Consider the following 12,807-nt stretch of genomic DNA (forward strand, 5'->3'; position numbering starts at 1 on the left):
AGTCCCTGTCTATACTAAAGACCGTGGAAAACTAAACTATGCAGATAAACGGACTGTCGGCACGTGCTGCACAAGTTTACTGTAGACCCTGACAAAAACGCACGAACTTTGTCTAGTAATACACAGATATTCAAAAACCTAACTACCGAAGCACCCAGGTGAAACTAATTAATTTTCCCCTGATTGGGAACTTGTAATATGTCACAAAATCGGTTTACTTTCCAACGCAAATGAAAACACGAGAACTGTGACTATTAGATATTATATTTACACACAGAAACTCAAGGAACTAAACTTTTAAAGCACACAGATGATACAATAAAATTCGCTCCCGGTTAGGAACTCGTAAATGTCACAAAAGTGGTTACTTCCCTGTTGTTGTGTCTGTCTCGGTCGGCTACTACTGCCAAACAGCCCACTGTGTTTTGGTGCAATTTTTGGTCAAATGGTTTGTCATTCTATTCTTCTCAAAACAGTTGTCATTACATAGGGTAACTATGCCTTTGTAGTCACACATTTTAAATTATCTTAGCAGCTGCTGTATGTAGCTAGTGTGGTTTAATTTCACCTGTCCTTTAGTCTGTTCAGTCTCAAGTCCTAGAATAAACAACATGTTATCAACATCTTTAATGTTAATTGGGATTTCAAAACATTCTTGAATGTTACGATCCTCTCTTCTTCATCTGTTATAGCAACATCATCAGCATGAACCCCAATGATCAAATTATTAGAAAAAAGTACACAGTGACCCATTTGCAAGCTAACTGTACCATCACAGAGCAGAAAAAAATCATTCCAATCCTTACCATCCTAGTGAAGATCATCCTCACTCTTATTCAATAAACACACTTTATTCCCCACATCAAACAATTTTGGTTGCTTCATGAAAACAATGCCACTTCCGGGGGTATTCAGATAAGCAACTTCTACATCAATGTATCTGATTTTCCTTCCCTTAGTACAGCAATAGCTATCCGAATCCTCAAGCTATTTCATCTCATCATTGGACTGTAGCTATCCTTGTTATGTAGTCCAAATATCTGGCTATGCCCTAGAGTTAGTAACCATGCTTTAAATATAGTGATATCACTTTCTCTGTTTCATTTTGTTGTGCATACTCCCTTACTTTCAAAAACATGATCAGCTTGTGATGGGCCATGTGTTGCAGTGTTTTAGGCTACTCCAACTCCATGGCTGTATACCATTCATCCCTGTGATCTGAGGTTAAAGCCTCTTCTACTGAGATTGGATCAGACAGATTCAGCTGACACATGGTAGCTAAAAATCATACAAATAGATGCAAACCACACTTTCTGGCTTTCACCAGATGTGAAGACCATTGTAACCCCATTTTGCTATTTGCACAGAAAATTCCACTTTCCGGTACTGATTGAGCTCCTCTCGCGAATCACTATCTTAGCTGTTGGTAACTAAACCACCTTCTGTATCGTGTCTATATTCTTCTCTGACTCAGGATTGGTCTGTATCTCTGCAAACATCTCTTGACTCAAATACGTCATGTGTTACTGGTTCTGAATTCCTCAGTAGTGTGTTGTCACCATCTGTTGACAGATCTGGGAAGCTCAATCACACCATATTGGTGTCTGCTGTCACCTCATTGTTTTGTGGAGGAGCTGTTGTCATTTGCTTTGTGTTTACTTCCCCTGGAAGACACAGTTCTTTGTTTATTGTTGCCTTCAGAGGGAATATTTTCTCATCAAAGGAGGCACCTCTTCACTAAAAGATTTTTCTCTTTCCAGGGCTCCACATGTGATATCCTTTTGACCTCACTTCCACTTCAAGATAAACACATTCTTCTGCTCATTCACAGCATTTGTCAATTGTCAGTGTGCTTGTCAAGGCTCTGCAGCCAAACATTTTGAGCATTTTCAAGTTCTTTTTGACAAGTTCTTTCTGCTTCCAGACTTGTATGGATTTTTGCACCAAGAGATCTTGTTGGGCATCTTTTTCAGATGTAGCGGTCCAATATCAGAGCTTCCCCCCCCCCCCCCCCCAAAGTAGTTGAGCAAACCACCTTGGTGTAGTAGCCACCTCACATGTATGTAAGTGCTTGATTCAGGTGCTCAGTTTTTTCCATTTAATGAAGGATAGTAAATTGTGCTTTTCCATTGTAATATGCCATCTTCCATGAATAACTCTTCCAATTTGCTGTTGATGTACTCGATTCTACTGTCTGAATGGAAACTTTGCAGGTTCCTTCCTGTCACACTCTGCATGCACCTTAAAGACTACAAAAGCCTCAAACATGTCACTTCAGTGATCGTTCAGGTAATTAGCATAGTAATGTGCTCCACACAATGAGGTCTGTCTAATATACTCTACATCACAATGTACGAGTACTAGAACATTTTTAGTAATAGTCTGACTTGGTTTGAAAGGTTGGCTTCTTATTTTTCCTTGCACACACACTTCACATTTTTCTTTGTACTTAGTAATGCTTGTCTGTGTCCAAGCTCTTGCTGCCACTAAACTTCTGCCCATCTGGCTGTTTCTTCATTTTTCACTTGTTGATGTGTTTTGTCACTGTGGAGCATGAGTGTACTTTTATTCACTTTGTGATATGCACATTGCATTAAACAGACATCATTGCTTAATGATATTCCTCTCAACACTCCTTTCTCACCAATACACATGCTAATGTCACTATTTTTGAATTTAATGCACATTCCTTTATCGTCCATTTCTTTAACAGGCGACAAGTTCCCATCCAGTACTTCCACCAAAATGCACTCCTATTAATTGCATTGAATTACCACCACATGAGTTTACTGCTCCCCTTATAATACTTTCCTTACTAGTCACTTTAGTAACTTTCCAATCAGCCTATTTCACTTCTCCAAGTTACCTTGTCTTGTAGTACCTTTTGCTGACTTGTCATATGATGTGATGCTCCTGAATCCAGAATTCACACACCTTCCATCAGCACCTCCTCCAGCTTTGGTCTGTCATAACCACTATTTCATCATCTTCTTTCCCATTTGCACTTGATGAGTATCATTTGTAAATCTGCAAGTTTCTTGGGAATATTCTGCCTGCTCAGTATAGGTCTTGCTTGTTTTCCATGGAAATGTGGGCTCTGCCTCGTGATGTGATCTGCTTCACCACAGTAGAAACACAGTCCATTTCTGCTGGATGTGTTCTTTCCATCTTCATGGTTTTTAATGATGTTTGTAATGGCTCCAGACAGATTTGTGTTGTCTCTGACCTTCACCCTGTGCAACATATGCATTAGCTGCTTCTCAGCTGTCGGGAGACTCGGAATCTGGTTCCAGGCACCTCTATTCTTATTCTAATCTGTTGATGAGAACAATGATGGTATTAAAATCCATTTCATCATCCAACAATGGTGCCTGCTGCAGCATGTGATGGGTAGGCAGCGGTGAGTAAGGGTGGAAGGGATGAGGAGGCATCTCTGCGTGCTACTCCCTACTTGTAAGAGGCCACAGAGCAGGATCGGGGATGTCATCTCCATAATGTCATTCTCATTGAGGTCAGTGGTTGGCGCAGGAGGCTTCAACAGGCACAGCTGCAGTGTCAGGTGTAGTGGGGCCTGCACTGACGAAGGCAGATGAGGAGTGTAGGTGGAAGCAGGAAATACCAGACAGTGATCTGCCATGTGGTGACCCCCTCTGTATTGTGAACTGGACCATCTAGAACACAGGGAACAAGCCCTGCCATTCGCAGCCATAGAAGGTCGAAGTGACAGACCATCCACCAGTCAGGAGTGTGGTTTATCCACAGGAGCCAACCCTGGCAATACTCAATGGTTTCAGGAACCCAGTTTGGCTGGCAGTCAGAACCTCAAGTCCAAACAGGTGCACCCAGCTGGAACTCTGATAGAACCGGCAATGCCCACAGACATGATGTCGGATGTAGCAGGTGAGGGAGTGACTTGCCAGGTACATACTTCCAAATATGAGCTTTAAGCATCAGAACCATGTGTTTGGCCTCACCATTAGAATGAAGATGAAATGGGGGAGCTGTGAGATGCTGAATATTACTTACCTGACAAAAGGATGCAAATTCTAGAGAAACAAATTGGGTTCATTATCAATAACCACAGTGTATGGAAGTCCCTCAATTACAGAAAACTTGGACAGGGCCAAAATAGTGGCCACCAAGGATGTGGATAGACAACAGTCCACATAGGGAAACTTGGGATATTAATCCACTACAATGATCCAATACTGATTTAGAAGGGCCCAGCAAAATCGACATGTAGATGCTCCCACTGCACTGTAATGTTTGGGAGGAGGAAAAAGATGACTGTGGGGATGCCAGTTTCTGAACACAGTGAGTGCAAGCAGTGAAAGCCATGTAATGTCCTCATCTATGCACAGCCTATATGTGTACTGGCAGGCCAAAGCTCTGGTGCAAGAGGTCCTCCTATGAACAATATGCAAAAGCCTCAGTACATTATGGTGTAAGGACATGGAAATCACAAACCATGGAGCACAGTTAATGGGAGAAACCCATCAAACACTGAAAGGCAGTGCTGGAGGGAGAAGTAACTACACAAGGGAAACAAAGCATGGCTCAGGACTTTTTCTGTCAAACTGTGCTGCAGGACCCAACTGAGTACAGTAACAGCCGTTGCCATCATGACAATAGTGGTGGGCAGACCATCGACTGCATTCTGGCTCTCAGTATCTGAACTGAAACAAAGCAACTCATCTTGATCAAACACTGGGTCCAGCTCGAATGGAAGATGAGAATTCATTGGCATGGGGATGTTGCACCATCAGCCAGTAATGGATCTGATAATGATAACAGGAGAGGAAGAGAGACCACTGCTGCAAACAATGCACTGCCTTGTCCAGCATGGAAGCCAAAATGTTGAAAAGTGCAACCAATGGCTTGAGAGCCATGATTAAATGGAACTTAGAACCATACACAAAGTGTGAAATTTCTTGAGGGTTGACACTGTCGCTAAAGCCTACTTTTCAAACTGAGAATACCATTGCTTAGGGGGAATTAAGGTCTTAGAAGCATAAGCAATGGGTTGTTCAGATCAATCCAAGTGCTGTGCGCCACAATTGTGCTGAGACTGTGTTGAAACACACCTGTAGCCAACACAAGATGTTGACCTGCCTGAAAAGTGGTCAGGCAAGAGGCAGACTGAAGCTTAGATTTAAGCATACTGAACACTCAGTCACAAGTTGGGGATGAGAAAAAAAGTCACATTTTTATGCAAAAGCATGTGTAGTGGGTGAGTAACAGGGATGCATCCAGTAAAAATGTATGGTAACAAGTAACTTTACCTAGAAATGCATGTAGTTCATTAACAGAGGTCATTCGTCGCAAAACCACAGTTGCATCAACATGGTGAAACAATGACTTGACCCTTGTGCAAGAAACCTCAAAAACTAGATACTCAGTTGACACCTGAAAAAAACCCAGATTTGGTGAGACTGCATGTGAGACTTGCACATTGCAAAACAGAAGACAATGATTGAAGATTGCTAAGGTGGTCTTTGATGGGGGAACCTGAAACAATGATATCATCAAGGTAATTTATATAGCCAGGTACAGAGGCTGTCAGCTCTTCTAGAAAACTCTGAAAAATTGAGTGTGCTAGCAGTGCCAAATGGCAAGCATTGAAATTGGTATGGGCCGCAATGTGCCTTGACAATGAGAAGTTACTTAGTGGGCTCATTCAAGGGAGTTGGAGGTATACTTCAACAAATCAATCGTGGAGAAATGGTGGCTGCCTGATAGTTTTGTGAGCAACTCATCAGGGTAGGCAGATAGTATGTATCTGTCGAGGACTGTGTGTTAACCATGACACTGAAGCTGCCACAGAGGCAAAGCTTACCCGTTGGCTTCTTAATGATGACCAGTGGTGTAGCTCATTTAACCGGAAGAAATAGGCTGAGTGACACTGAGCAATGTCAAATAGCCTAATTCGGCCTTGACAGAGTTGCACAATGCAACAGACACCTGCCACACCTGAAAAAAAATGAGGGCGGACAGACTCATTCATGGTAACATGGGCCAGAAAACCAGTAGAACAACCGAGCCCAGGAGAAAACAGTGACAAAAACTCAGAGCAGAGGGACTTCAGTTGCTGATATGAAACTTGATCTGACACTAAATTTACCTGATTGGCAATGGAAAAAACCGAAAGCATTAAATGCATTCAACCCGAACAGGTCTGCGGTGTGGAAATGACCCACAGCAAGGAAGGTGAGAGAACAAACAACAGCTTTGTAGGATACAGGTGTGGAGAACTGATGTAGGATTAGAATCTGCTGTTTATTGTAACTAATCAACTTCTGTGAGTTGAAGGAAGCCCAAGTCCTCTACATTTGTGCTTTTATTGAAGTCACTGCAGCTCCTGTGCCCACTTGCATTTTTAGCAGTTTATTAAACATGCACAAGTCAATAAACAGTGTATGAGGGAGACAGTCATTGTAGAGATACAGTTTATGTCCATGGGTACTACAGCATCTGTCCCATCTGAAGAGGAGTTACACACTTATGCAGTGTTGCCTTTCTTTCAATACTTATAAAATGCCCAAAATTTAGAGCATGCACACTGCCAGTTGTTGCTGTGGCCATTATTGATGTGACACTAAGTTGAAGATTGTACTTCTGCAACAGCTCCCCAATCATCCTGAGCACTTGCAGCATGCCTAACAGGGGTTGACTGAGCAACTTCCAACACCTCCACCCATGCAGCACTCTGATCACCTGTGGCATGTGACACTTCCAAAGACAGTGCTATATTGAGCACATCTGTAAGTGTCAGATTCTCACACTGAAGTGCTTTTTTGCAGACTTTCTTATCTGAGGCCTGACAAATAATATCACCACACACCATGTGATCAGTGTAGGATTCATGATGGGTACTAGTTACAAATTTACATTGATTGCTCAACCCATGTAATTCTGCAGTCTAGGCTATGTAAGATTGGTTTGGGTATTTCTGGCAGTAGTAAAATTCCATGCTCATCACAGTGATAGGCATCCTGTCACTGTATCAGGTTGAGAGAAGCTTGCACATTTCATCAAATGATAAGCTGGCTGGTTCTAGCCAAGGCACAAGTTGGCATAACAACTGATACATGCACCGTGAAAGCCATGAGAGAAAGAAAGCCCTACACAGGTTTGCATCACCCACACAAAAATCTGGTAATGTTGGCATAACTATGTCTCATAGGAGCCCAGTCTTCAGCTGGTTCATCGTATGATGGAAAAGGCGATGGTTGCACTAACAGGAGAGTAACCAGCCACGAACATGTAGACCTCACTTGATTGCAATGTAGTGAAAGCCTGCTGCTGTTCTGCAAAAGCTTGCTACTGGGTGATGAGACTTTGGAGTATTTCTTCCACCAAGACATTTGTTGGCTGACTTAGCACTGACACTAGCACGTGGAGAAAATATAACTCTCACTTGTCGCAAAGTTTATTATAACAAGAACAAACGCAATGTATAGACCATAGTACTTTATAGAGCAACACATAAGATGTAGTTGGGGGTAACACTGAACAAATTAACTGGACATCAGTAACAAGGCATAAAGAATAGGCTGAGCACTGGTTTGCAATCACTTAAATAATGCTGTCCCTTTGGGACCTCACCAGAGGGCACCAGTGGCTGACCCAGGTGGTCTCTATAAGCACGCCTATGAACAGTATCAATGCATGCTCTCTGAAACTGCACACGTCATGAGTGAAGGCATATCAATACCTTAAGAAATAATAGAATGAAAGTGAACAAGTATTACTTTTTTACCATTGATAGTTCAATTCTAATAGTGAAAACAGCATTCAGTTTCTATGTCTGATAACTGAATGTGATTTTTAGAGAAACCCTCACTTGAAGTGCAAGAATTTAAATTGCTTAACTGATTACCTGATCATTTTGCAATAATAAGCATTTTCTCCAATGCAGCTTCTGTGTCTGAAAGTGTGTTCACTGTGTTTTGTTGCAGTTTAGCAACACCCTGATCTGTGTTAGTAAAGAGTTGATGTTATTGATTTTTTATTTGTTTATTTAATCGATGTTATGTGATGGTACACATTTGTTACAGATGTTGATGAAATTTGTTAACATTATTAACATATATTGTGGGTAGGTCATGATATTATAATACACTGCAACAGATTGACTATGCTTCACTGAATAGTTTATGTTTTGCACCTAAAGATAACCAGCAAGATTATATTTCTGGGGACTCTTTTATGGAGTAAAAATAATGACACAGCAAAGAGGACTTTATGGCTTTATTAAATTGAATATTATCTTCAGTAGACTTTATACATTTGGGAAACTTGTTGAACAGCTGGAACCTCATGAGGAATGCTCCCTTTGACAATGTTGAGCATTTGCAAGTAACACATACACATTTGAATTTATTCTGATGTGTATTTCACTATTTTTCTTGAGGGTGGATTCACTTGACATTGGGTGCTTTTTAAAAATTTGACAGTCTGAAGAATGTATTTGTGCGGATAAAAGGCACTGTCAGGATCTCCAGCTTCCTGAAGTTGGGTTTGCAGGTTTGCTTCCATGAATTGTCCTCAGGGTTCTCTTCTGGATTCTGAAAGTGCTGAGAGCAGTTGTAGAATTTCCCCAGAATACCACACCATATTTTAACAATGTTATTAAAAGTTTAGTAGCTACTCACCATATAGTGGAGATGATGAGTTGCAGATAGGCACAACAAAGAGACTGTCAGAAAATGAGTGTTTGGCGAACAATGCCTTCATCAGCGATAGAACACAGAACATACAGTCACACACTCATGCAAATGCAACTCACACACACATATGACCACAGTCTAGGAGGCCACCAGAGACTGTGATCGTGTGTGTGTGTGTGTGTGTGTGTGTGTGTGTGTGTGTGTGTGTGTGTGTGTGTGTGTGTGTGTGTGTTGGTTGTTCCATCTCCAATGAAGGCCTTTTTGGCCAGAATCTCGTTTTCTGATAGTCTTTTTGTTGTACCTACCTAAGGCATCTCTGCTATATGCTGAGTAACAACTATCCTTTTCATAATACTGTGACACCAAATTTTAGATGGTCATGTATGTATACATAGTAAGCCATTGTTACTGTTTTCTGGCTAGTATATGGTTTCATCACATTTAGTTCATGGCAGTCAGTACAGTACTTATTCTGGCATTTACATTTCAGTATGTTTATTCCATTTCGCGTTATCTTGTACCCACAGACCCAGGAATTTTAATACAGTGTTAGTAACTATTGGTTGGTTATTTATTATTACTGGTGGCTGAGAGGGGTTTGCATTTTGTGTGGTGTGAAATTTCATGGAAACTGCCTTTTTAGTGTTGACAGTTAATCTGTTGATTGTAGTTCAGTTACTGAGTTGTTCAGTAGCCAAATTCACAGTTTTCTGAACTGCCTCCCAGTTCTTCCCCGTGAGGAGCACAGTTGTGTCATCTGCAAATATTATGGTTTTGTGTGATGTACATTCAGGCTGAAATCGCTAATATAAAGGAGGATTATTAGAGACTTCAATTCTGAGCCCTGTGCCATGGCACATCTTGTTTAACTATTAAATAGGATTTCAGTTATTCAACTGAGTTGTTTGGTATTGTATTTCATGCTGACTTTCTACATGGAACTGATTAGAAATGATGCAATTCAATAATTTGTGAGTCTTCTGATATCATTGTGTTCAATTTTTTCCTGTAACATTTTGTGGTCTACTGTGTCAAAGGCCTTTGATAGATTTAGAAATATGTCCATGGTGGGTTGTTTTTTTTATCTGACAGATATAGTATCTTAGTAATGCAGTCATGTACTGCCATTTTTGTTTATTTATTGTTTATAAACCCATGTTGGAATAAACTCAGTATATCTTTTTATCTGTGAAGCCCAACAGTTTTTTGTGCATAATTTTTTCAAGTAATTTAGAGAAACATGATGTAATTGTGGTAGTGAGAAACATGATGTAATTGTGGTAGTCAGAAACAGGATGTCATTGTGGTAGTCCTATAGTTATTTATGTCTTTACTGTCACCTTCTTTGTATAAATTGGACGTACTTTAGATAGTTTCAGTGCTTCTGGAAAAGTACATGCCTGGAAAGAATAGTCACAGAGGTGAGTAAGTGGTTCATCAATAGTCTGCACACAATTTTTGATGGAAGTTGTTAAGTGTTTTACACAACATTCTTCTCCTTTCAGAGTGAAAATTGAACCATTTGCAAACAGAAAGAAAATTGAATAGTGCAATCATCATCATTGATACATACGAAGAAGAGAAGAAAATTGGTCCATAGACATGCACAGTCAGAGTTCTACATGGAAAGACATAGATATCATTTCTTTCCAACCAAAGATCTGCTATCTCTTGCACAGCCATGGCCTCATCTGCAGTAATTCTTTTTATAGATATTCAGTGGATGATAAAGGATATTTTTTCACAAAATCAAAACGTTTTGCAACCTAAGCTAGGACTCAGTCATCACAAGAATGAACTTCCTTTGCTCTGCAGTCCAGATTACAGTAGCTGTGACCACTGCAGATGTTCCAGTCTGTGACTACTAGTGAGCACTAGACACATTCTGGCCACCTTGCATACATACTATTTTCATGGAGCCTTCAATTCACATTACTGCTAGAGGGGCAGACCATAATTGAGGCTGAATCACAGCTATACTGCTTGTAGCACATAACAACAAATATTAATCTCTGAAGTATGTCATAGCTCTTGGCTGTCCTTGCTTCACTGTTTCTTATTGGCTTCTTTTCAGTTAGAAATTTGTTTTAGAGTCTATAAACAATAGAAGAACCAATATTTAACTGCTTGAGTAGCTTTATATAAGTCTGATCTTATTCAGTTAAACCTCCGTAGCAATTCATTTGGTGAATGATGCCTTCATGCAAACTGAGCAAATCAGCTTTTCAATGAGTTTTCTATCTTACGAAGTTTGTTGTGAAGAATCATCACAACCTGACAATATTTATAGCATTCGGAAGTATAGTACTAGGAACAGAAATAATGTACACTGTCTACAACTAAATCTTACTCCAGTATCTTAGGAGAAAAATATGCAGGCATAAAAAAAATATGTGACGACCTCACTTGTGCTTGCAGGTGTTTAAAAAATAAGTAAATAAAAGAAACATAAAAAAATTAAAAAACTGAAATCGTTTCTGCTCTACTGCTTCTTGTACCCAACAGATGATGTCTGCCTGTGGGTGGGTTCCTTTCATTTAATTTGATTGTACATAAAGATTAATGTAAAAATACAACTATGTGAATAATTAAATGTAGGCATGTTTGTGAAGAGGAACTTACTGACATATTCCACCTTCTAGTGAATTGTCACAGATTCAATCCAGATCTACGCAAACAACTAGGTAACTAACTGACTCTAACAAATCTACCAACACTAACTGCCACCCTACTCAATTGTGTGGAGCTGTCTCTTATGTGCAGACAGTGGAAGTAGATTGTGACCTAAGTAGAATGTAGATAACACTTCTGGTCGGTATTACTAGGGTAAAAACATACTCAGCTTTCAAGCCAATTTCTTTTCTTTTTTTCTAAACTGACTGACATCTTTGTGATTGTTCTTTGTTTAGGAATCTAATATGTATGTACATACCATAACTGTATACAACTTTTTGTACTACAGAGAGAGCCTTTATCGTGGAGAACTTCAGGACTACAGGAATAAGTACATACAACATATGTTAGTCAATAAAAGACCTGCTTTCCTGTCAGCAATTCATCGAACTCAATATTTTGATCCAAACCCATATTTTGTTCCTGAAGAGGATGTTGGTCCTACATATGCTGAACCAGTAGGAAAAATAGTCAAAGGTTTTGGAAGCGGTGTTTTTATTCCCTCTTCACCTGGCAAAAAGGTAAGAGAGAGAGAGGTTTGTGACACAATAGTGTATGTTCATTAACTGCAACTAGTTGTACTTAATTTGTCAACTGTTAGCTTTAATCTTTATAATACAACCCATAATCTGAGTGTGTAAAGCACAGAATTTAAGTTGAACAATACATTTTGGTCTGAGCTATTGATTGGAAGCTTTAAGTTGCTCCTGGTGTATACTCTGTTTGCTTAGTGCCTTAAATACGATGTGGAAGATTTTTTGTAACTGCATTCCCATGAACTGTTCAAACTTAGCTGTTTGTTTCTGTTATTTTAATAATACATACAAAAAATAAAAGCAATGATTTCTGACATTAAATCCATTTTGACTTTATCCACAATTTGGGAATGCACACTGAGACTGCAGCCTTCCATACAGGAGCCGTTCTTTGCAAATTTTGTTGTACCTTTCAGTACTTGGTAGGTGCTTGAATCATTGATCTTGATATGCAAGTTCAAACTGAAACTAACAACTTCATTATATTGAGGGATGCAAAATTATCCTTAACTGTCTATGCTGCATTAGCTGGAACATTTTCATCATTTCAAGTGTTTAATCAAAAGAAGAGTCAAAATAGTTTCTCTGGTTTAATGAAGAGGGAACAAAGGCCTGTCTAAATCTCATTCAGAGAACATTATTACAAATGGAGAAAGAAAAAGTCATTAGATGAGAATTCTTTCCATATGGAAGGATGCACTGTCTTTCATACCATTAAACACAATTTGAGGTTGCATATCTTCTGGAGAATCATTTAAGCTTCCTTCTGTGCATTTTCATGATTTAACTGTTCAACTATTGTTTTACTGAGGTAGGGATGGAGAACCACCTGGACATTTATGCAGGTAATTGACAAAAACTGGCTAAATGCCACTATCAGATTTGTCAGCGTCCCCCCAAAAAACAATTTATCAAGCTAGTGTCTGTTG

General features: G+C 39.7%; 1 protein-coding gene across 1 annotated transcript in view; it reads left to right on the top strand.

The window, feature by feature from the left end:
- Positions 1-12,807, top strand: part of LOC126277935 (UPF0602 protein C4orf47 homolog) — a 138,861-nt gene that overhangs the window by 87,178 nt on the left and 38,876 nt on the right. Inside the window, exon 6 of the mRNA XM_049977520.1 lies at positions 11,632-11,863. Coding sequence (XP_049833477.1) covers positions 11,632-11,863 — 232 coding nt within the window. The remainder of the gene's footprint in view (positions 1-11,631; positions 11,864-12,807) is intronic.

This window comes from Schistocerca gregaria, chromosome 1 (genome assembly GCF_023897955.1).
Source record: "Schistocerca gregaria isolate iqSchGreg1 chromosome 1, iqSchGreg1.2, whole genome shotgun sequence".
NCBI classification, from domain to species: Eukaryota; Metazoa; Arthropoda; class Insecta; order Orthoptera; family Acrididae; genus Schistocerca; species Schistocerca gregaria.